The sequence below is a fragment of the Zophobas morio genome, unplaced genomic scaffold (assembly GCF_036711695.1).
Source record: "Zophobas morio isolate AGI-343-1 ecotype UQ-CSIRO unplaced genomic scaffold, CSIRO_AGI_Zmor_V1 ptg000058l, whole genome shotgun sequence".
NCBI lineage: Eukaryota > Metazoa > Arthropoda > Insecta > Coleoptera > Tenebrionidae > Zophobas > Zophobas morio.
The window spans coordinates 1085918-1113235 of NW_026972163.1; the positions used below are offsets into that span (position 1 = coordinate 1085918).

At 31.6% G+C, this 27318-nt stretch overlaps 1 protein-coding gene across 2 annotated transcripts; it reads left to right on the forward strand.

The window, feature by feature from the left end:
* Positions 1 to 1579: 1579 nt before the first annotated feature.
* On the forward strand, positions 1580 to 26098 carry LOC135143081 (peroxidasin). Of its 2 annotated transcripts, XM_064074925.1 has the most exons (7): positions 1580 to 1961; positions 21170 to 21385; positions 21451 to 21522; positions 21581 to 21810; positions 21867 to 22169; positions 22651 to 22923; positions 22975 to 26098. In XM_064074925.1, exons 1-7 carry the CDS (start codon positions 1789 to 1791, stop codon positions 25878 to 25880), a joined length of 4173 nt encoding a protein of 1390 aa, XP_063930995.1. In that variant the 5' UTR covers positions 1580 to 1788; the 3' UTR covers positions 25881 to 26098. The 2 variants fall into 2 exon arrangements, with proteins under 2 accessions (XP_063930995.1, XP_063930997.1); XM_064074927.1 differs by lacking the exons at positions 1580 to 1961; positions 21170 to 21385; positions 21451 to 21522 and having other exon boundaries at positions 21720 to 21810; positions 21856 to 22169.
* The last annotated feature ends 1220 nt before the right edge of the window (positions 26099 to 27318 follow it).

Consider the following 27318-nt stretch of genomic DNA (forward strand, 5'->3'; position numbering starts at 1 on the left):
CAGTGACGGTCCGGAGTTTGTAATGATAGAAACTAGTAATCATAAATAGATGGTATGCAGATGAGTTAATAATTATATGGGCACCTACTAAAACTGAGTTAACAAAAACCTACTACACTGGAAGCAGGGGCTCAAGAAATATAACATGAAGTAATGTGTACAGGAATAGAATGTGTGGAAGATGAAATAAATATTTAAAACCATCGATTCCAAAAAAGTAAAATATTTACTTCAGTTATAGAAAAACTAGACGGGACATGAATAATAGAATTGCAACAGTTAATAATAATTTGCACAAGGCGTTATGGAGAACACTTGTAAAGAAGAAAAAGTTAACAGAACAACAAAACTGAGCGTTTATTTTGACTCATTCATTAATTTTTTTGAGTGACCCTGTGTAAGCGATTCTAAGAAATATGAATGCAATGATAAACCACAAGTATGTATAAACTCATCACATTTTGCACATTGGATTTATTCAGCAAAATTTTGAAATGACATCATCAGTTTTTGAGGGAATCAATAGATATATTTTGAATAAAAATTTACCACGCTTACAATAAATTTAAAACTCGGTTTTACCATGCTTACGATACTTTTAAAATGTTTGCAAGATTTCAAAGCATTCGGTTTTGCAGATCAAAATAAAATTGCAAAATGTTGTTATCCAATTTTGATTTTTTTTCCAAAAATTTGGATATCTCGGATAAAAACGTAACACGGGTTCATAAACTACACGTGCAGGACTATGTTATTTTGTACAATTTAAAACAAATTTACTATATACAATTTTGAGATGACATTGTTGGTGGGGATGATTTGCCAAATTTTGGTTAGCGGTCTACATGATATTCCTAATTAACGAATAAAACTTGACAACAATTGGTCCAGTAGTTTGGAGATTATGTGTATAATAAAAATCCCGACAGATGGCAGAGAGAGAGAGACAGAGACAGATGGAAACGGGAGACCTATTTCTTCGTAGTCTAGGGGTTACGAACGGTTGAGAAAATATAAAGTAGGGAGTCGGTTGATGCAAGCTCAGCTGACGCTTAGGAAGTAAAAACATCGAATGTACCTACAAAAATTTTAGTAGTTGTTGCAAAAAAAAACTCTGTGTCAAAGAGTAACGGAAAACTTGTTAGATTGAGCCCAAAAATAATTTATGTAGATTAAATTTGTCACTTTTAATTATATCATATTTGCTATGCTTATGCATAAACACTGAAAATTACAACAAGATCGGTTTATGTATGTATGTACTATTTATGCTCCTAAAATTATTTTAATAATAACTACATACTACACAGATTATTGTAAGACTGAAAAATGTAAATTTTTGTTAAAATACCGTCGTCTACATTTTCTGGTTATTAATTTATTGAAGACAAAGCCCGTCCCAGCCGTATTATAAATATGTATAAAAAACGATGTGTATGTATTCACAATTTGTTTGATTTCATAATAAGCATAAACCTATCACAAAAAGTACATTCTGAAACTAGCTTAGTGCATATCACCACACAACAATAAACTTCAAGCCTCGTTCCTGCTGCTTAACATCGACTTGCCTTGCCTGTGCTTACGCTGCAGTGCAGCAGGAATGATACGGTGAGTCTGTTTCAAAGCGCGTTGAACGCTCACGCGTTAGTGATCTGTGTGGCGTTTGGTCGTCTCCAACTAGCTCTGCAATACCCAACAACCAGTCTCTCTTGAGACATCGCAGAGAAGAGGTTGTGTTGTGGTATCCACATGTACGCCTGCTGAGTGACGCACGAATTCTCCACAATGTGGCGATTGTGTTTGGTTTTGGTTACGCTAGGAATTACGATCGAAGCACAAAGAAGAAATTATCCGACTCTGCCTTGCCCTTCCAAGTGTGTATGCTTTCGAAGAACGGTGAGATGTATGCAGTTGGAGTTGACGGACATCCCAAAAGTACCACTTCCCACTGTTATGCTGTAAGTTGAAACAAAAGTCAAATGTGGTGTATTACTGCAACTGCAGGATATGTTTCGGTGTATGTATTAACACTTTAGGCAAACAAGCAAAGTCGTTAATTGCAGGAATAACAAATTTTAAAGTAGAGTGCTGCAGGGTGTTCCTATGGTGATTTGCATATGTGAGTTTGCATGTTTCAAACAAATCGAAAAAAACTCTCAGACACGAAAACTGGAGAATAGTTGAAAATGGAAGAAATAAAATTTAACGAAAAATTTTTACAATAAAATAAATAATGTTCTAAATATAAAATGTACAACGTTTCTGATAAGCTACAGATGTCCAGTGTACATAAACAAAAATTACTGTTGAAGCGTTTTGCAAATTATCCTATTGTACGTATGTATATTCATTTTTAAATCGAAAATAAAAATTACTTTCCACATCCATTTCAGTGTATCTTCCCTTCAGTTTTAAAAGCCTAGATATTATTATTGGTAGAGCTTCTCTAAAATTATTTACACTCAGGATAAAAGGCAAACCCTAAACAAAGTTTGCTGCTATTTAGCAGCAAAATCTAACATCTAGCTGTCCTGCTTTGATATGGAATTTGAATTTGGAAGTAAAGTAAAATTTACAGAAATTTGAAAATAAGATATATATTATACAACAATAACCCACAAGCAACACAAAAGTTACTGGACACTTGAAAAACAATGTCAAAAAAAAAAATAGTGGAGCCGAAATTGTTAAATTTATCAAATATTTGATGCTAAAATTTGAAAAAAAGTTCAAATTATTCCAGTTATGCACACTTTAAATAGAAAAATCCAGTATTGTTTTAGAATCAGCGAAAACGAAAATGCTATTACTTTAGAATTAATATTGGTTAAAAAAAATTTGAAGATAACACGTAGATTTACCGAAGTTTAGAATAAACCTTCGACTGATGCTATGGAGTGCTTATCAATTTTCTAGGATCTAGTTAAACGTTGATAAAAATCAACGAAATAACGAAAATTGTATTGTAAAAAGGAAACTCGAAAAAACGCCCGAAATCAGTTAATCAATTCAGGATGAAGATGTAACAAAACTCTCGGACCAAGAACATTCCAATTTTATTCGTATGATAAATCTTAGAAACTGACATTTTCCAGCTCAATTTTAAAAGAAAATGAATAATAATTAATAGCATATTATGCAACAAGTTTTATAAACGCTTCTTTAGCCACGAGTTTACTTAAGCACGAACAGAGCGAATATTTAAAGAACGCGTATCTAAAGAAATTTGTAAACGTGTTTTTCTACGACTACAAATTAAAACCACAATTATATCGAAACTCTGAAATTGATCACCCTAATATGCTTTTTACCTATACTAGTAAATATTTCTTCGCACCTGCTTCTTTACAAAATATGTCTTTTTTTGGCTCTGTATCTTTCTAACTTGCGCTTCAGGTAAGTTGGTAAGTTTCCAAATTTTTTTTCAAAAATTTCATACAGCCCAAATGATCAAAACCGTTTGCTTTTCTACGCTTAATAATAATCATCTAAACTTCCGTCATCAACTTCTCAAGTAGTAAGGTTGAAATTTTAGCTTATGCTCTTCTCTCCACATCTGATGAGATATATTTCAAATAGTTTCATCTGAAAAAAAGCCTCGGTAAACTTTGATTTTAAGTGAAAATTGCAAAAAAAAGCTACACGTGTAGCATGTGTGTTGTTTTTCTACTTGTTGTATTAGTGTATTACCTAACTCTACATTCGCCTCGTTGGATAACCCTTAAGACTCATAAAAAAATATTAATCATTTTACACCTTGTTGTACAAATAATTGTTGTCGGTTCGAGAGGTTTTATCAAATTCACTTTTTTTCAGATTTATTTTATATTTTATGAACAATTGATGTTTTACCTATACATATCAAAAGAAATATGTATTGATTATAAATGTATTTTAAATTAAGAAATTCAAAACAAATTGTTTTATTAAATTATTCATTAAATATAAAAGTTGTCTAATCATTTAAAAAAGACGTATAGCTTACCAAAACGGCCGGTAACATTACACGCAAAAAATATTTACCGCAATTTTGATAATAAAGAAGTTCATGAGAGTTCAAGTAGCGTTGTTGGAAGCCGACTGTCGCAAAGTGTTTCACTGTTATTTTTTGCTTTATCTTATAAATACACTCTGGATCTTTTTTTAACGGAGGTCATATGATCGGTCAAAAATTTGGTAGAAGAACCACTTTTCATGAAAATGCACTAGTCAAAAGAGAGATAAAAGGATCATTTTCAGAATAGACTTTATGTGTTTTAGTTAATTTATTCAAACAGATTTAGAGCTGTTCAATAGATTTATTGCCTAAGTGAGCCAGATTGTAAAACCGTAAACCTTTTAAGGTAAAGTGCCATATGGATATTAAAAGCTAAAACCGGTCTTTTGTATGCGACACGTGGCCATCCTCGACTATGCAAAACTCTTTTAGGTAGTTCTGCTTACTTTCGGTTTTATTTAACCAAAATTGCCAGCGTATAGTTTTTTTGTGCAATTATTCAAATTGACGAATATTTGAAAACCATTTGCTGCTTGGGAAATTACTTAGCACATTTTACACTTGTCGATGTTATTGAGTAGAACAACAGATAAAAAAATAATGGGTTGAAAATTTATCAGTTGTATAGATCGCTACCATATTAGGTCAGCTTGTTAATCTAACATCAGTACCTAAATTTGGTATAGTAAGCAGGTAAATATTATCACAGAAAATACATTTATACTTCTTTGTTGTACTGTGTCAGGTCGTCCTTCAGACATGCTGTAATAAAATTCCATTGCTTTTATTTGAGATAAATAATATTTCTCCCAACTGGTGACAAAATAATGAATAAAATTCATAAAAACTTTGTGTCGCAAAAGTAATGAGAAAAAGCAAACACAGCCACTTAGAAATTTTATTTCCGTCTAAAAACGTTTTTTATGATGTGATTCTCCACGTATCGTAACAATCATATTTTTTGATATGATAATTTTTTCAAATTAAAATTTTTAGATAATTTTATTTTAACATTAAACAACAAATATTAAATGTCCATTTTGGAAGAGATCCCTGCCCACAGTCTTTATGAAAAATTCGATTCAAAGCTTTGACTACTGACATTTTCAGTCTTATATTTATCAGCTCACTGTTTCTGCATGCTGTAAAGAGAGCAAATATTAAAAGCTAACAACAAACATATTTTAAGAGTTTTGCTTCTGTACTTAAAACAAATAATTGGTCTTTATCGCTATTTAGTATTTACTTGTGATTTAAAGCCCCAACCGGAACTTGTTCCATTGTTTTTTCGTTAACACTTTAGCACTCTTGCCTTTTTGAATGCATAACCCATACAAAGATCTTGCTTCCAATAATTTTAAGTATTGCTAATCTCAATAAATTCAATACAATATGACCACATAGTAAACCTGTTTATGTTCTTTTTGATTTCGTAAATGCACCAAGTTCGTAAACAACACCTCACTTCGTTCACGCTGATAGCGATCGTAATGTTCTCCGTTACGAAAACTTCCGACAGCGTACACTGTGGTATTCAGTATCATCAAATTTCGACTTGACAACGAAGCTCAATGAGGCCCGGAAAGTATTTTACAGATTAATTAATTTTTGCTCTTAATTATTTTACCTACAGCAAACTGCTGAAGGGAAAATTTAAAGGGAAGTTAACTGATTTCTGTCTCTATATGGATTGGGTCTGTTGGGAAAATAAACCTACCTATTATTATTATTAAAGTTGTCTTTGAAAGTCGCTCTTAATTGATTTCCGTCTTAATTTTGCAAAATTTTTTTTGTCTTTACCTGGAAATCATCAGAAGTTATGGATATCAAAACCGATGCATTAATTCCTACCAAAAAGTTGATCAAAAAAAAATCTAATTACATGTAGTTAAAAAATACAGTCAAACAAGTGGGCAAAGTAAAATGGTGAAAATGGGTAGATCTACCTACTCTTTCAAAGAACGATGATGAAATAAAACTTGTTTTTTTTTGTTTATCTATGTTATGACTAAATAAATTTGAATATCATATTTATTTTTAATGACGACGGTTGGTTAAAAAACAAACGACCACTTAAACTATTGTTGCACGTATTGATTAAAATTACACTTACACGAGTTAATTTCAATTCTTTATTAAAGATGCTGCAGCAGGTTCCAAAAATAATGTAAATGACCTGCCTATAAAAATAACTGCTTACTATGGCGGTCAATATTTACCACCCAAATCGTGACTCCCCATTTTAATCTGTTTAGTTAAGCTCTGCAACGCTTTAGTTCTGGTTACTTATTAGAGCTACTCTGGGCTTTATTTTCATAAAATTTAATTTTCATGAAATCAGTTCTTCTCGAATGGTTTCACATGGAATGAATTTTAATAATGTTTAATAAAACTTGTTTATAATCTTTAATGAAATCTTTATTTTTTGCATTAAATGTATTTTATATACCTACCACGCAAAAACATTGTGTCATGGGCTCTTAAAAACTGTTGTTTGCAAATAGATAGATGCTACATGGTCTGAGTTGTTAACATCTTTCTTCAATATAATCGTCTACCAGATGATAAAGTCATGTTCGAAAGACATGAAGAATTCATCAAGTGAATTCACGTCTTACATATTTATTAACAATTGCGACAGTGTTATTCTACCTATTCTTAGAAGATTTGTAAACGAAAAATGTGTTAATGACGCTATGACTGCATCATCGTTTATAAAATGGATACTAAAAATTGTATGCATAGGTGTAGTTATATGGTATAGGAAAATTGTTGCCGAATGCTTAAAGACAAGTTGAAACCTGAAAAAAAATGTAGTATTTATGCAACCTGATTTTTTTTAATATTAATAAAATATTTTATTGTTGAATTCCAAAAACCTGCGAAAGCTTAAGTAACATCTGATTGCAAAAGAAAACAGGCTACTGCTATAAATTTAGTACATGATTCCGAGTGCAATATTTTCTTTTTCAACATACCATGTATACTTAGCTATAAATAAAATAATAGCATAAACACATGGCGAAACAGATTTTATGTTAAAAAAATTTGGCAGTGCAGTATGCAGTTGCTGGTAGCTGTTAATTTTAGGCATGTTTCATACAATTTTGCTTGCACGAGAATGCAGTTTCTCGGCAAGAACTATGTATTTAGAAAACTAATAATACTTTGTGGACAGATACAAATTTTGGAAAATTACTAAATCTATAAGACCTCTAATTTTACAATAAAAATAACTCTTTTCTGTTTAGAATATATCATGGAAACAGATTTTGTGCTTTGATAGATTTTACAAAAATGTATCAAAGCAGTGGCGGCTCGTTTTGAAATGGGGGGACTCAATTTGATTGATGAGTTAAATATGAAGATACAAAACAGGCTGGTATTATCAATTAATAGACGAAATTGTGTGACGCAAATAAATACAAAAATATTTTAAAATTTATTATTTTTTTCACAACCGCACACCCACAAGAATTTACCATACTTGTTATGTCTATTTAAATATCTATGAAAGTCTCACGTTTTGCAATGAACACTTTTTTTATTAATAAATCGGTGGTGGCTTTCCCTAAATTTTTCACCAAAATTTTACAGTCGTAAGACAGAGGACGATTTTTTATTAAATATTCAACTGAATTCATTATTTTTATTTAAAATCAAACAATTTCACTCATGCGGAATGAAAATGAGATCCGCGCTGAGTTACTGCTAGTGGTCACTGTTCGAGCAGAACCCGATTCCAGCCACATACAGCGACTAGACACACGGTTTCCATGGCAACGTTGTAAACAAAACGTCTAAATGAGTCATGATTTGGTCTCCGCTTTTATCAGCAATCACCAGCAAGATATCATATATACAAGACACAGTATCTTTAGATGTAAATTTTGATACATTTTATACAAATGGAGTGTGATAAAAAAGTAGTTATGATAATTATGACACAAATTTCCGGATAATTTCTTAAATATTGAAAATTAGTATTTTGCTATCTCCAGTGTGTTTGTAGACGTTGTGATTGGGGGCGCCCCCTGACATCAGTCGCCCCTGGTTCTTAGGCAAAGAATCTCCAAAACTACTCCGCCTAACTAAATTATTTTGAAAATTTAGGTGTATTTACAGATTAATATAAATAAAGGAAACAAAACAAAAGGTGTCTGTTCATTTCTTCCAAAAAATGAGTAAGCAATGACGCAATTTCAAAAATTGTTACTTAAATGAATCTCGATGTGTGAACAGAGCACCCTCTATTTTTAATTTGACTAACATGTAGAGTACTTAAAAAAATGTGGCTCATCTGTTTTACAGTGTGTGCCAAAAATATTACATAACAATTTTTTTTCAAAATTTTAGTAAGGTGCTAGCAACACATTAGCAAAACTTTTTTGTTTCTGGAAAGTAGAAATTTATTAATCTTTTTTAAAAAGCCTCACCTAATTTCAGTAAATTTCCAGAAAAATGACTCCATTGTAACTAGTCTTAAATTATACCTGTCAAAATTAGCGTTATTTATTTTCGCAAACAAAAATTAACATTTATTCTTTTGCATCACTCACAAAACAAATCATTTAATTGCAGACACAATGAAATTCTCTTAAAGAATACAGAAAATTGATTAAAATATTACTTCTACTACTTAGAACTGATACATCGCCAACAACAAAAAGCGTCCTCAAGTTGGCACTGAACGAGCAAAGTATCTTTTTCATTGTCTACCTCCATAACGGGGAATGAGAAAGATAGCTAAAAATCCAGCATATAACAGCTAGAACAACTAAAAAAAACTGTTAAACTTCGATAAATTAGATGAGCTGCTTTTAAGACAATCTTAAAAATAATAATATAATAATAAGTCACGACGTCTTATTTCATCGAAATTTATTCCTAATAGCTTTTTGACATGACGTAAGTATTTTTCGATGTGACATTTGTAAGAGGTACCTGACACAAATGTTACTTCATGTTATAAATAAAAAGAAAACAATATAACATTTGAAGCAGAAATGAACAAAATAGGACAAAAGAAAATCTCCGAAATTAATGCATGCATTCATGCACGATTTCCAATTTAAAAGCTCTATAAAAATAAGTATGACTCAGTAAATTCTTGAATAAAATATAAAGACAATGATAAATGGTTGTTGGACTTTATTGTGCAGTATTGATGGGGTACTTAATTTATATACTTCTACACTAAATTAAAATTTAGTGTTGCGAACAAATTAAACTTGCCCTGGATGGAATAATTTCTGCTTTAAGTATGCTTTAAATTTGTTATTATTTTTTCATTTTTTAACAGGTGGTTCTAATTTTAATGTATTTGTTCAGTATGTGACGAATATTTCGAATAAGGCAACTGTTGGATATTTTTCAAGAATTTTATTAAACGTATTTTCAACTGTCATATACCCATTAGATTATTTAAATTGACTTTTACACCGCGAAAAACCTAATTTAATATGTGTGAAAATTTATAACATCAAACAACAGCTATTTCTAGAATATTAGGGTGTACTAGGCTAAATAAGTCTCCGAGTTATTGGTCCTTTGGTCAGAGTAAACGATTTCGATACGGATTGCTGCTTCTATTTTTGCTATTATTACTGTAGAAAGTGTAAGTTACAGGGTGTCAAAATTTTAAAAAATTATAAGTTACACGTGTTGTTTTTAGTAGTTTTAACCCACATACCTAGTGCATCCTATACGGACACTGGATACCATATGTATACCTATATACCAAACGGTTTTTAAGGCAATAATTTGTTTGTATCATGAATGTATCTTTTTTATGCTATAATAAAATCTGTTCGAAAATGGGATGTTAGTCTGTATTACTCAGTAGGCCATAAAAAGCTAATCAAATACAGGAAACTCGTATCATTAAATGAATGCACTGAATCTTAAATAAAACTTCTTTTAGGAGACAAGAAGTAGATTTTAGAGATATTAATCACACTTTTGATGAACATAAACTATGTAACAACCAACGCCTGTGGCTCCATTCATATTATAATTCATGGTAGATGGAAAATATTGTAGGCGAACATTAAAAATTCATAAATTAAGGGATTTAAATTAGATAATCTTGTTACGGTGTTGAAGCTACTGTGCTGGTAATAGATTACTGCTAACTAAAACGAAAATATCACAAAGGTATTTTAATGCCAGTAGTTTAATCCCAAGAGATCTCTGTCAAATATGTGTCGAGAGTTATAATATCACGACCTATGAATTCCAGATAACCTTTAAGGTCTCGTGGAGCGTCAACTTTGATACATTGTCATAAATACTTCAAGTGAAGGGTGTGAATTAGGAGCATACGAGACAACGTCGTACATTCGAAAGTTGGTTCAGTACACTGCAAGGAAGAACCGAGATATTTTTTTTTGCATTATAATCTTAGTTTAAAACTGAAATTACTAAAGTTTATTTTGTTTAAGTATATGTTCCTTAAAAATACAAATCTACTGATCAATAATGCCTTCTCAATTACAGCATTCTATCTTCAATCTGGTTAGGACAAAATCAAATTTAAAAAGCTAATAATAAGCATAAGACGATTAGCATATTCAACTCAAACTGTTAGTGTCAATTTATGTGTAAATTATGAGATCAGATACATATGAGTATATTAGTCTTGGAATTAATTTTTTATACGCAGATCTAAGGATTTAGTCTAGCCTGGAACGCATCGATTCAAATTATCCCCTGCAAAGGATTTTAACACTGTAATGCTATGAGTATTTTAATTTGTAAAATGCAAATAAATAACAACAACAATTGTCATATACTCGTGATACTCACCGACGTATGTATATTTTTAATGGCAAAAGGTGGTTACCAAGTTAATGAAGTATATATGTAAAAATATCTGTAAATATGGGGATTCATTACAATGTAACAATTAAGGAACAATACAAATAAAATTTGAGAACAATTTTATTAAAGGTAAAAGTTTTGAATAAAGTTTTGTGATGACGATAAACGACACACAGATGGGAATGGGGATGTGGTATTTCCGTATTCTACAAGCTGCGAAACATTGAGAAAACAAACATATTCATTAAAAGAACCCTACTGTAATAATTTCCTAGTTTATATATACTCAGGTAATAAAAATTACCTTTTTGGAGTTCAACGTCTTAATTTTTGACGATATTTAAAATTCGTTTGTATATTATTTCATACATATTTTTGTAAAAAAGAATTGTGTAACGTGATCAAACCAGGTGAGTCAAACTCGTATAAAACCGTGTGTGTTTGTTAATTTCTTTCATTACGTTTCTGCTGAATATGTAACAATTCCCTCATGATTTAACATGAATGATTTTAATGTATGTGCACGTTTAAATTAATTTAGTATTCTTAAACCGGTCCAAATAAGGCATTGAACACATAATGGTCAAGCAAATGTTGGCAACATCAACGTGATGATTCATTCATTAAACAATTATTTGTTTATTTTTTAATAATTTCCACAATTGACTTCGTCTATAAAATTGACCGTTCATTTATCTACACTTCATCAAATTAATTTGGAGTGGTTGATGTAGTCAATTAAATTTTTAAATATTGAAATACTAGATAAAAATTATCAATTTTGAATAGGTCATTTTTGTTATCAAAACGGAGTAGTATGATTTAATATTCGACTGGTGAGTGTTAGTTATAGTAATAGATTACCAAGCTAATTGTGATGTAAAAATAACTAATTATTAAGTTGTTTATCAATAATTAAGTAGATTGCGCCTTCTTAATTATCTAATGATATTGAACTCCCGTTTTGTTGACTAATTATAGAGTAACAGCTGCATATTTAAAGGGAAATACGAAATGATATGTTAATTCAAATAATATGTAAATTAAGTTTGTTGTAAACACGGTTTCAGCTCTGTTCGAAGAGATTAAAAGTAGTTTTCTTCAAAAAATAAACGTGTTTGCGAAGAATAGATAACTTGCACTAGTTCATTAAAAGTCAACTATGCTAAAAAATGAAAACTTGTAGCTACGCAGGCGCAATAATGCTGAAAGATAACTAGATATTTGTTCTTTTTATGTCTACTTGTTTTCCATGGGTCACATATTTTATGATATGTAAAGTCTGGTGGTCCAGACAAACTAAACTATCATTTGTAATTAAGTAAATTCAGATTAGAATAATAACAACCGGAATATTAATTTCATTTGTAATAACTAAAGAAGTTGAGGCAAAAACTCTTCTTGAAACTAGTTTTTATATTACACAAAAAAATATGTTTTCTTCCTTTTGACATCCTGAGCAATAGCTAAAAAAGTGACATTATCATTTCACAGTTTGTACAACACAAAAATTCAAGTTTTCCGTTGCTATGTATTTGCTTCCCCGCCAAACGTCTTCGAAATTTCGTTTTAGTAATGTAGTAGTAATCGTATTAGTTTAGCAATAATTAAATATTGAAACGAAAAAATATTTATTTAATTAATTTTAAAAAATCCGAACGTTTCAATACGTCTGGATTTGTGACATCGTACTTTTATTTTTTAATATTGTTTACAGAAAATGTCTCAAAAAATAAAATAACACACCAACCAATAAAGCGAACTAGAAGACACTCTAAATCAAATATTCAAGCCTCGAAGCAAAGTATTTTTAAATACATATTTAAGTGAAAGTTGTTAACTACGAAAATACTGAAAACAGTTGCAATTGCTACTGTAAATACATTCAATTAAAATTAGAACCCAAACACTTAAATGCATTAAAATAGCTGCAATTTTTTGCTAGTATGTTGTGTTTGTCTGCCCATTCAAAGATCATTGATCGATTTTCTAAACAACGATAAATAAATTGGCGCCTTGGGATATTTTTATTCTCAAAACCGTAAACACATTTTTTCAGGAGCGTTGCAGGTGATGAAATAAAGTTTTAAGCACAGCAGTTATAAAATGTCCAAATTTTGAAACGTGCGAAAATTGAAAATTTATTTTTCGGAGCAGCTGTCTAAAATAACTGTAATAATAATAATCCTTGACAGTATACAGTAAATTGTTCAGGACGTTTATTTTAACTCATCTATCAAATATTTGAAAACTGCTACGTGTAAATGGTTTAGATGTGTTCCGTTGTCTCCGAAATCTAACACTTATTGAAATGAATACGTTAGACATAATACAATAATTAGCTTTGATATTGACACCTATGAATAAAAATAAAAACTTTTCATCCTTTGTGACGTAAATAAAGATCTATTTCAAATTGTTCAAATTATTGATAGGTGATAATTTTCTGTCTATATATAAATATATATTTCAGTTTGTTGTTGCAAAGAATGGAATCGATGTCTTTTGTGTTTTCACAATTATAATTTAGAATTTATTTCCTTTTTAATGTCCGTATTATAAATTTACGTGAGAAAACGTAGGATAAAATATTTTCTCTTGGATTAAACATTTCTAATTAGTTACCTATACTGGAGTTAAATTACCTATCGTCATCGTCTATTCAAACATTTATATTATTGCATTCTCTATTAATATACAATTAGAAGTGTAAAGTATGTGTTTTAATTAACCATTATTTCGAAGAAACCTATAAATATTCAAATTCACGAAGCCATTTGGAAATAAAGTTTACGCATATATTTATTATGGCCTTGCGCCGTCTGTGGGAGCAATATCTCTAATAACCATGATCCTGATGCATTTATACTCGTACATATGTATAACAACCCTTTTAAAAATGGATTTCTAAATACTCTTTCTCTTAAAATACTTTTTACACTAAGTTTATTCGGCATGTGTTAAATGAATAATTTTTCGGCGTTTTATGGCTCCTAGAAATTGAAAAAGTAGGTTTTCTATTTCCGTCTATCTGATTGTAAACCGCTGTTGGTTCCCATTACAAATATGATCCTATTTAAAACAGCAAAATAAAATGCTTTTTTCTCTGTGGTTTATTGGCACCTCGCTGTGTCTAATTTTACGCCTTGTGGTTTTTGAAAAAATAAATAAATAAAAAAAATACAACAAAATTTTATACGTTATCTCAGAAACTGCTACTCTGAATTATGTACCCAGCTTAAGGTTATCGTGAAGATGGTAACTCGGTAATCAGAATTATCTCTCCATTCATCCAAAAATGTAATGACTTCATATCAAAATTTTGCTAAGTAAATCTCGGTTGATATTTATTTGACATGTATATTCTAATAGTTAATTGTGATTTAAAAATAGGTACATCCATATATTTATTTATATCATTCTGCCACTGATGTGATATTTCTTGGTTTGATTTTCTTGTTAAATTAATACAACCTTCTTGTGGCATTTATGGCATTAATTTGAAATTTGAGGTTCTTGTAATAGTAGGAATCAATCTACGATCCAATTCAATTGTTTTCTCAGGTATTGTGATCACAAATTATACTGATCATACAGTATTATCATTTTATTGTTTTTAATAATAAGCCTGGCACATTTTATAGAGACACTGTAATTTATATGGAGGTTGCAGATGGGTGTTACATTACATTACAGTACAATAGGTAAATAGATGCTTAATTGTTTTTTCATTGTGTACTTGAAATTTTCTATCATACATGCACCCAAAAATGATAATTCTCTCAAAGAGTTTATAACTTTCTCATTATTTAAAAAAAATCACAGTAGGAAATGCCAAAGGTTACAAATTGTCAGCAGTCTGGTCTATATAAAATAACAAAAGAAACAATGCATAAAAGGGAATTGTGAATTGTGTCACGCATTCGAGAAACATTAAATGTGTCAATGTCGTCTGATATCATCAGAAGTTTATGGTGTGCCACAACTTAGAATCAAATGACGAAATGAAATGCATAATCTGTAAGGGCGTTAATACTTACAATTTTAGAAACAAATAACACGTTTTGATACTAGAAAAGTTCCTAAATAACTAGAATGGATAGGACTGCAGTTCTTAAAAATTTTCTTAACTTTATTCTTTCTATACTCTGCACATTAAAACTTCATTTAATTGGTGCGCGTACGATTTTTTTGAGAACCCTTCCATTAGCAGAAAATGTTGAGAAAATTGTAATAACTTGGCAACATCACATCGGAATTTCAAAAATAAACAGTAGTTGTAAAGCCTAGGATGAGGCTAATGAGAATATGTGAAAATTTGTAGGTGTTCTGTTTAAAAAAATTAAGTTGCCTACTTTGTTTCAAAAACAAAACACTCTGTATAGTAGAAAATATTAAATAATTTTATTGTATGCTAAACTTGTTTTTATCTCTAATAATTAATCGAGAATATCCTAATGACTCACCCTGCACAAAAAATAATTTTCATGTGAAAAAAATTATTATCAGAGGACTTGTCTTCGAATAAAACATGTAGTTATTACTAGAGGCAGCACTTTTGCCGCCACTCGGCACCAACATATAATTTTCTTTTATTTTATTAAAGTCCCTTTTGCTAAGGTGCTAGCACATGACAGTTTATGTTAAGGCTGTAAAATAAATACTTTTATTAATGACAGTTTAGTTATTTGTTATTTATTAATTGTCGCTCTACGAGAGTGAATAAATAAATGTTAATCAGTTTTTTATGGTCTCTGATTCAGTTCAGCGTTTTATCAGGGTTTATAAAAAAATTCAAACTTATTTTTAGAACGACCCATACTTAAAACCAAAAGAACTAAACTAATGCTAAAGGAGTACGCCACAGCACACATTTTTTGCGAAATTTATTTAACTATATTTTTGAGATAAATGTCATCAATTTCCTGTAAGAGATGCACAAACAAAGTTTTCAAGCGATAATTTTAAGGTGATAATCTTCGGAAGATTGTCCGTCCAAGAGTTGTAGTTGAGGACCCTGAAACTTCTTCTGCAGACTGCGAAACGTTAAGAAAAAATTGTATTAGACAAAACAAATGCATGTTTCCTCAGAGTTTCAAAGGCTGTTGAATACGAAAGTACACATGTGTCCGTCTATGTACCTGTGTTTATGTATAATGCAGAAAATGGCAAAAAGTTTCTAAAACTTGACAATTTCATTTAAAATTATTGTCGTCGTTGCATTGTTAGTTAAATCTAAATTGAAATGTGCAATGCGACGGATTTGTTTACTTGTGGTTTACTCCACAAATATTTTTAACCACATAACCAACCTTTTAAGAATTATGTGGTCATAACATAAAAAGTATTAATAATTATTCGTTTTTTCAGAACTGTTAGCAAGAACTGTTTGATAATTTTTTTCTTGGACATAATCTAAGGACAGAATAATTCAAAATATCAAAATTATTACATTAGGAGTATTATATAAAACATAAAGCAATTAAAAAAAAATTAAATAAATCTTTACTGAAAAGTATAGCCTGGTATGCATACTGTATTCGCTGTGCTATAGACGCGAAGGAAGTAAATTTTTAAAATTTTTGTATCTATTTATTGTATATTATGTCTAGCCAGAAATTTAGCCTCCCAATATATGTAATTTTCTTTTACTTTTTAATTTCGAATTCGAGCACGAAATTCTCTCTAATTTATCGTTAGAAAAAGTGTGTACAATTTTAATTTATTTTTTTTTATACATTTTCAGAAGAAATAGTGTTAAATTACTGTGAGATAACACAAGATTTTAATTTCAGATAGTTCACATATGAGAAAGCAGTTATTAACAAGTCCTCTGGAGTAAAAAAGCGATCGTTATATTGATAAATTAGGAACAAATATCCCAGACGATTTACGGTCAAGTTGAAATAATTAAACTCAAAAATAAGAAATAAAACATACAAGTTTCAGTGTAAATAATAATGAAGTTCCGGTTTAGAATACGTTATTATTTAAGAACCCAAAGTAGGCCGGAATTGAATCTTTTTAGTGGCAACAAACACGTTTATTAGAACGCCGTTTTATTTTCTTTTATTGTGAAAAATCCAGAATGCCTACCAAACGTAATTATATGGCAAGTTTTTTAAATTAAAAAATACCTTAAACTTAGTTCCTTCGCCTAAATGGTTCGGAAAGCAATCTCCGTTGAAACAAAAACGATGAACGATAAATCTAATGTTTACTTAGACTAGGATATTGTGAGAAATGTAAGAATTATTTGTTTTGTTTTGTAATTATACGATAACCACATATTTCCATGTATGTATGTCAAAGTACTACGTCATCTGGGATATCATATGTGTTAATATGACCATTATTGTTCACCACAAACACATCACTAAATTTAGATACTTTGTATTATATTTAAAAGGAATCATGATGGTTGTCTACTTTTTTATTAGTGACTTTATTTCTATTGAACAACCGCAGTTCCAAATTAGGTTAAAAATTATCTCCAACACGATTATCTACATAACTATTACAAGTTTTATTAAAATATGAATTCATAACACACAAATTGTACTCTCCTTAAATATATTCTTCAGACACTATTTTATCTCAGTCCTTGTTTTCTGCCACAGTATGTTGGTGATGTTGCAATAACCTGATTATTCATTAATTATATTCAGATTATTTCTGTTATTTATTTTATATACAATATTTCATAGGCGGAGTTAAATCTTGTATCCACCAACCAACTATAATAATTTATAATAAAATATGTTATATTTTTAGAAAACTAATTTGTACATATCATTCGTCTGGGCGGAAAATTGTTTCATGGGACCTAAACACAGACTATACACAAATTCATCTGCAAATAAAATCTAATTTATAATAGATCTATTTTCGTCTTATACTAATTCTGTCGCTTATGACACGTCTAGAACGGAAACTTGTTTAATAGTGGGTGCGCCCCCAAAATTCTACAAGCCGTTTATAGGATAATTATTGTTTAACGAATTAATCAATATTAAAATATTCAGACAAAATTTGTCCGATAAATATAATGCATGCTTTAAATTTTGTCTTTTTTTTTTTCAAAAATAGTTAAAACACCATGGCTGTTAATTATTATTAATCAACTTTTCATATCCACATTCCACAAGCATGAAAAAATGTCATGATTTTTGGACAATCAGGACGAGTATGTAGTTTTAATATAAGGGATTGGCGAGTTCAACCTTCGTTATAAACAAATTTCGTAAATTCGCTTCAATCAAACGTAAACAGTTTTGCAATTGCAGTAGTTTATGTGATTAGACTAAACATATGAAACCCATATGTAGAATTAAAAGCTAATATAACAGCTGAATATTTGACAGCGTGTAGAGAAAAAATAGAAAACACTTATGTGTATGCTTAATAAAGAAAATTAATGGGACTACATGTCCAATAAATTCGTTACAAAATTACTTTGTTATCAAATGATCTACTAATTAAGTTAAAAATTTAATGCGTCTCTTTCTTAAAAAACGTAATAAATCATTAAAGCGGTGAACCATCTAAACATCTAATTACAACTACATCAGGCAATCCTAAATCGAAGCGGAAATGATAAGCATCCAAATCACCAAACATCAATAATTTGACCAACATAGGACACAATTTTATTCAAATGGCTGTCTAATAAAGGTGTGTCGATATTGTTAAGTTGATCAACTTCACCGGATGTGAATCTTATTTAAAGTATACCTATATCTATACTATGTAGAATGCTGGTAGGTATCTGGTTTATATTTTTAGTTTATTCACTCTCAGAGGAAACAGATGTAATATTAGCAAGTCTGCAGTTATACAAATATAAATTATTCCATTTAACAACTGATTACGTTTATCTTACTGGTTTAATTAAATTACTTGATGCACACAACCAATGCTCTAAAATGTAAATAATACCACCACACAAAGATGATGCTTATTATTTAAAAGTAGAAATAAACGGTTTTAAATGCTCCTATTTAACATTGTCTTTTTTTAATTTCATTATTGTATCACCTTATACAATACACCGATTGATCATGCCAGATTTTTTTTTTTTAATTCAAATTTAAATCTCGTTCTTCTACATCTACATTTTCCCCTCCTGCAGACTAGCAACACAATAAATAAATGAAAGTATAGAATGCGGGTATATAACTTACAACACTATAATGAATAACTGCACTTAGGGATACTAAACTTAAACGTATTAATTAAATTTAATAACAGATACTCACTTATGTTTACTCCTTATGCTATTAACACATCGTCATTTTATTAAGTTCCAACTGTTGTGTTGCAATAACTGACAGTGTTGTAACTTAATTTTAATAAGTGATTGCTAATGTATTTACAAAGGATAAATTCAAATGTCACGATACTTCATAAAGTTTACTTATCTGTACTGGGGATTTTTAAAGAACTAATCAAATATTTGTAACGCACAGCAAACGTGGTGTATATTTACAAAATTTGATTATATTAACAGAAATATTTTTTTTAATATTAAAGAATGAAGACAGAAACAGTGTCGTTCCAGTTCCTGAGGCAAAGGAAATATTATTGCATGTTCATTTTATCTAATAAACTGAAGATATTATTTTCAACTCAATATGTAGCGTAACATGCGCTTTTATAAATGTAAAATTAATAATCCACCCCAACTTTGCCTTTACGCTTAATAAAAGTTGTTCTAAAAGTTTTACAAACAAATATGTATTAACATGTCATAAGTTATTAAATAAATCTTCGTTACGAGATAATCTCCTTGATGAGGTGTTATCTGTGTTCAGTAATAAATTTCTCAGGAATCACATTAACAATATGATTAATGTACACGCCAGAATTAATATATTTAATTTCATAAAAAATACTGATGTCATCTCTAAAAAAATTAATTCTAGTGTTTCGATAAAATTTTATCCGTAAGTTCAGTAACTACTCATCTAGTTCTCTTGAAATTTGGATAACACATTATAACTATCGGAACGAACACATTTTTGCGGTTTTGCCATTAAAATGTTACGTGATCCTCTTTTTTTTTGCTTGAGAAAGAAGAATTATTTAATAATTTTACAGATATTTATGCAGACACAAAATTTCACTAAAAATTATTTAAAATAATTTTATTCATTACTCCAGGTTCTAATTCTTGAACTTTGCATTGTTCTTAGCACTTTCTAATTGATGTTTTTAAAACGTTGTTTGTATGAAAATTGGTTGAAAGTTGCAGTCATTTCCTTATTCCTGCAGATTGCAGTTCCATCAACACAAGACTTCAAAAATTATATTTAGACTATGGTCTTCACACTTTACATCAACAAGGTCCTGAAAATACAGAATCTAAACAAACACTGAACTCATTGGCCATCAATATGAATATTAATTTGTGGCATAAAGTTCGATCCGTTGCCAACAAATCCAAAATAAATGTTTTACAGCAACCATTCTCATTTATTATTTCAGTTTATTTTTACTCCGACGCCTGAAATCGTTAACTTTTTTGTAAAGTGTTCTGCTATACGTTGTACTGTCTGGTGCACTTTTAATTTTTAATACGTATAATATTCACAAAATAATGTACATTTTTAAATGGTCTTAACAAAATTTTGCCCGTATGTAATACAAAAAGAGACGTGCTTCTACATCTAAGTGATAATAGATTTTTCCTAAACAGTTTTTACACACATCGTTCAGTAACACAGAGGCAAATAAAATAAAAAAATGACATAATTTCCATTAAAAGAAATTACTCTTTCTGCACTTTATACATATATTTTGATTAGCTGTAGTATATTTAAAATTTATATTGTTTTTTGTTAACGTTAAGAACTAGCTAATGCTGAACTAATTAAATAATAGGTACTTCACCAAACGATTGAATTATACCAATAAATCACGTAGAATTTATCTAAAGTTATTTTTCAATGGGTTAATGGACAGTGGTGTAATGAAGTTAAAAAATTTATTATATTTCCATTAAATTTAAAAAACATATAGGACCCCTTATAATTATCTCTATCAATTTTGTAATTAAAATTACAATTAAAGGTAGACATTCGTTTAGCGAAAAATGCGAAAAAAAAGTCTTTAACATTTTAATTCGCCTGCAGTTCAATATAGGCATTTCAAAGATGGTTTTTGCTATGATTTTTTACCATACATCGATATCTTCACTAATACCTGCAATTAACACTACCACTGTCCTTGAAACTGTGAAACTTCAAGAATATTATCAGTTTTAGCTGTAACGACAGAATTTCTTTTATTTTCTCAACTACTTTTATGTACTTCTGTGAAGATTTAAACTTATACTTTGTTTTTCAGTGATGTACGGTTCAACAAAATTAGAGATATTACACCAGGGACTTTTAAAGGTCATAAAATTTTACGGTCTCTTTTACTTAACAACAATTTGTTAAGAAGCTTGAAAAATGGTATCTTTAATGGACTTGTTCAGTTACGACATCTTTATCTTTACAAGAACAGAATAAAATACATCGAATCGGATGTTTTTCAAGGGTTGCCAAAGTTAGAACATTTGTAAGTATAAATAACAACGTAAATTTTAATAACAATTTGTATGTAATATAATATATTCTGGATAGATACTTGCACAACAATGATTTAGAAGAATTCAAAAGTGGAACTTTTTCCAATATTCCACATTTGGACCGGCTGTGAGTTATAATTATAAATATATATTTTTGCTTCTTGTATTATTCAATTCGTTTTCAGATTTCTTTACAATAATCGCATAAGTCACATACCCTCAGGCGCATTTCAAAATCTACCAAAGTTAAGACGGTTAAGACTAGACCAAAATGCTTTAGTGTGCGACTGTCGGATAGCCTGGTTTGCAAAAATGCTAAACGATAATACCGTCCATGTTGCTGCAAACTGTAAATATCCCCATGAAATGTATGGAAAATCCCTCAAGGGAATGACTTCACAAGATTTTCATTGTAGTTAGTTGCCATGGTCATTGTTTATAATTTAAAAATTAAAATTAGATTCATTTTAGAGGCCCCCGAAATAATGGAAGGTCCACAGGACGTGGAAATATCATGGGGTAGCACTGTTATATTCACATGTAAAGTAACAGGTGATCCGAAGCCGTCCATTTTTTGGATGCGCAATGATGAAGAAATAAAAATGAATAATGATAAATACACTATCATGGAAAATGGTTCTTTGCGTATAAAAAATACTGATGACAACGACAGAGGTCACTATGAATGTATGGCGAAAAATTCAGATGGAGAAGTGAAATCAAGACCAGCACGAATGATCCTGGTTCATCCAGAACGCTCTCGCAATGAATATGGTATAAAAATAATTTTAGTTTTTACATTCTAACTCTCATAAAAGTTTCAATGTTTAACATTAATGATACAGACGTTAGTAATTTTCTCTCAAAATCTGTTGAGAGAAAATTCGTGTATATACAAATATTTGGCTGTTAAATTGCATCTCTGAAACATCTCACGTGCTAAATTTGATCTTCAGTTCTAGGACGTCGAAAATAACACACGCTTCATTAAATGAGTCTGGCATGTTCTGCTATCCTTGTTCCTTTATTGTACTTAATTCTCATTGCATAAAAAATACGGCTAAATGCTTTCGTAACGTTCTAGGTATTTCACTCCTTACTTTCTCTTTACCTGTTTTTTAACTTTGCGCTTTTAGTTATGATGTTTCACTACACTCTCCCGTCGTGTCTTCAAGAATGTATGCACATGTTTTAAAACATTTTTACTTTACTTTTCTAAGTCTAAGTCCAAATTTTATTATTTTTTTATTCGTAGGTACTCCAGTTTTTCTCGTAACACCTACTAGTTTAACGGCAAGTGAGTCTACTCCTGAAATCAATCTACACTGCAAGGCCATTGGCAACCCTCGGCCAACAATAACCTGGTCACGAAACGGCATACAATTAATATCTTCCCAGAGGCATTTTATCGATGCTGAGGGAACATTAGTAATCCAACCTGTAAAAGCAAGCGATCATGGTACCTATCGATGTGATGCCACCAACAGCAACGGAAGAATAAGTGCCGAAGCGAATGTAATAATTAACGGTAAAAACAACACAAAAAATATCTGGGGATTCTAAATAATTACATTTACAGTCGCACCAGTTTTCACCGTACATCCTCAAAATATAGAAACAGATATCGATAGTACCATCAAATTAGAATGTGTGGCAGTTGGAACTCCTCCTCCAGAAATAGCATGGTATAAGGAAGATTCAAATATAGGATCAGATGATAGAGTATTTATATCGGATGATGGTCGATTTCTGGAAATTCGTAACGCCAAAGAATCAGATTCAGGGTTATATATATGTGAGGCCCACAATTCGATTGGTTTTAGGGAAGTGAGTGCCAAAATAACAGTGATTTCTCTTTCCCATAAACCCCCAAAATTTGTGTACAAACCATACAACATAGAAGCTTTAGTGGGTAGTACCGTAGAATTACCTTGCAAAGCCGAGGGCGATCCGACACCCGGGATACAATGGCAGAAAGATGGTGCCGCTCTTCAAAGAACCGGAAGAACGAAAGTCTCTTTAACCGGCAACTTGTACATATTTAATGTCGTTCCAGAAGATCAAGGTCGCTATGAATGTACAGCCATCAATGATCATGGGCGAGACTCAGCCTCGTGCTATGTTACAGTTAAAGAAAATCAAAATCCCACCGCTTTTGGTATAGGAGATAAATTTGTCAAGGTTGCTTTCATTGAAGCATCTCAAGAAGTCGACAAAGCAATAAACAAAACAATCGATAATTTATTTAAAAATAAAGGACCTCATAGTTCTGCAGAACTGTTCAGATTAATTCGGTTTCCTGATGCTCCTGCTCGAGAACTAGCCAGGGCTGCAGAAGTGTACGAACGGACGCTAGTAAACATTAGAAAGCATGTGGAGAAAGGAATGATTATGAACTCGACATCCGACTTTAATTACCGGGAGATTTTATCGCCTGATCATCTAAATTTGGTGGCTGAATTATCTGGATGTATGACTCATAGATTTTCTAGAAACTGCACCGACATGTGTTTCCATTCAAAGTATCGAAGTGCTGACGGTACGTGTAATAATTTACAACACCCTATGTGGGGAGCGTCATTAACCGGTTTTCGCAGAATTCTAAAACCTATCTACGAAAATGGTTTTGGTACACCTGTAGGTTGGAACAAAGAATTAAAATATTATGGCTACCCAAAACCAAATTCTCGTTTGGTTTCTACTACGCTTCTATCTACTACTAAAATAACTCACGATAACGAGATTACTCACATGGTCATGCAATGGGGTCAGTTCTTAGACCACGATTTAGACCATGCCATTCCTTCGGTCAGTTCTGAAAGTTGGGATGGTATAAACTGCAAGAAATCGTGCGATTATGCAGCACCGTGTTATCCGATGGACGTACCCCCAGGAGATCCGCGTGTCACAAACCGGCGATGCATTGACTTCGTAAGATCTTCCGCTATTTGCGGATCTGGCATGACTTCCGTATTCTTTGACAATATCCAACCACGTGAACAAATTAATCAGCTTACATCTTACATAGACGCTTCTCAAGTTTACGGGTACTCCGAAGAACTGGCTCGAGATCTTCGAGATTTGAATGGTGAGGGTGGTCGACTACGCGAGGGCGCGATATTTTCTGGCAGAAAACCTCTTCTTCCATATGCTGGAAATCAAGGTGTGGATTGCAGAAGAAACCTGTCAGAAAGTACCATCGCTTGTTTCGTTGCTGGTGATATTCGAGTCAATGAACAAGCAGCGCTTATAGCAATGCACACCTTGTGGATGCGAGAACACAACAGAATCGCTAGAGAATTAAAATTATTAAACCCCCATTGGGATGGCGACATGGTGTACCACGAAGCTCGCAAAATTGTAGGCAGCGCGATGCAACATATAACGTACAAACATTGGTTGCCTTTTATTGTCGGTCCAGAAGGTATAAAAATGTTGGGAGATTACCCAGGTTATGACCCTACAGTTCATCCAAGCATATCAAACGTATTTGCAACCGCAGCACTCAGATTCGGCCACACTCTTATCAATCCAATTCTTCATCGGTTCGATTGGGATTTTAAACCGATTAGAGAAGGTCATTTGCCTCTACATAAAGCGTTCTTTTCACCTTGGCGAATAGTTGAGGAAGGGGGCATAGACCCACTACTTCGCGGCTTGTTTTCTATTCCTGCGAAACTCAAGAAATCCGATCAGAATCTCAACAGCGAATTGACTGAGCAACTCTTCCAAACCGCACACGCCGTTGCGTTGGACTTGGCTGCCATGAATATTCATCGTTCTCGAGATCACGCGATACCGGGCTACATCGAATTTCGCAAATTCTGTAACATGACCCAGGTTGACACTTTCGATGATCTAAAGAACGAAATTACGGACCGTTCAGTATTGGGGAAACTGCAAAAGTTATATGGACATCCCGGAAATATAGATGTGTTTGTCGGCGGCATCTTGGAGGATCAAGTGAAAGGAGGACGTGTGGGCCCTCTATTCCGGTGTCTGCTCATTGAACAATTTAAACGTCTAAGAAACGGGGATCGATTCTTTTACGAAAATCCTTCCGTTTTTAAACCAGAACAACTTGTCCAAATAAAGCAGTATTCGTTAAGTCGAGTTCTATGTGATAACGGAGACAATATTACTAGAGTTACCAAAAATGCCTTTGTTCTTCCTGAGCTTCAAGGAGGATACAAGAATTGTGACGAAGTACCAAAAGTTGACTTGAGTTTATGGTCAGAATGTTGTAACGATTGTCGTTATTCGGGACAATTAAATACCATAAGTAGGTTGAACGCAAGAAATCGTCGTCACTTAGATGAACCTGCTAGTTTCAGTTATCGAAACTTGACCTTGCCAGAAAATTATTTTGAAGAAAACAGGAGGCTGAAAAAGAAACTATCTAAAATGGAGAAAGATTTAAGTAGCATGAAAGAAACCTTACACACTTTAGAACGAGTAATTAAAAAATTTGAGAAACAAAATTAAAATTAGATAATGTAGAAACTGTAATAACGAACGAAGCTGCCATTATGTTAAGTTAGTTTTATTTTTAGCACTGTACTGCCAAGATTTACTTAAATTTCACTTACTATTAGACCGTTGCGCATTTACCTTCTTGTGATAAACTAACAATACGTACCTAGTTGAAAGGATACTGTGAAAATTATGTCGAAAATAATAAATAGCCGACTTATATGTGTTAATTTGTTCTTTGTGTTTGTACCTTGCTTAAAAGAGAAAGCTACACGCCACACTTTTTTCTCAGGAGTGTAAAGTGGCAACTGTTCTGTAAACATTTACTAATAGATAAAAGTTTTACTTTTATCTTGGTTTTTTATTATTAATAAATAATCACCTTTGTGGTAACAAAAATATTAACAAAATATCTAAAAATTAAGGTATCGTAACCTACATAACTACAAACCCAATTAACGTGGCTTGTAAAAAATGATTTCTTTCGACAGTTTTAAAGTTTGTAAAATTGCAAATAACAATAAACGCTTGTAACACAAAATGAAAAAAATCAAGAAAAAAATTATGTTGGTAACGGCATAACAGTAACTTCACCTTTCTTAGGTTGTCAACCTGCTAATAATTGTCATCAAAGTTGACATTTGAATTTTAAAACTCTATAGTGTCACAGACATGAATTATTTCTTCGCCAACAGTTTAGGTTAATCTCCGTAAATCAATATTGAGTAGTGAGTGAGCTTATGTAGTTTGTAGACCTTGAAAAAGCTTGAAAAACCTGTGAAAATTTCAAAATTTCAAAGTTTGGCCTTGGCTGTGAGCGTCTAATAAATGGGAACCTACGTTGTGTTTTTTTTTTAAGTGGCGGGAAGGCGTTCTTTCATACAAATGAGTATACACTACGTGCGAGTAGAGAGCGCAAGAAATAATAGACAAAAATTTTCTGGAGGGGCTAAAATGGCACCCTTCTCAGGAGGAAAGAAGCTGCGAGTATTCACTCCTCAGCCCCAAAACCCCCCATCGTATATTCACGGACATTTTACATTTCAAATGAAACACCTTAAAAATATGAAAGAAAAGACACTCGCGAATTGACAGACATACACATATGAAAACCGAACAAACACAAAATCCTATACATCTGTTTGGAATCAATGCAAATATTTGAATATCACAAATTTAATAAAACAAAGCAAAATCTGAATTAAAGTAACTGGATGCAAATGCACAAGTTATTACAGGCGTGTTGCGTCAAATTTTAAAGTTGCGGCAGTTAATAGGAGCACAACAAAAGTACCCCTGAGGCATTCTAGCACAAGCGAAGTTTGGGGCTACCGGTCGGGGCTGTTCTCCCTCCTTGACGGCGATTCTATCTACAGCAAACCTACCCACACGACACATCTCCATGACGAACATGCCGTCCGAAACTAGGCCATTACGATCGCACTTCGCT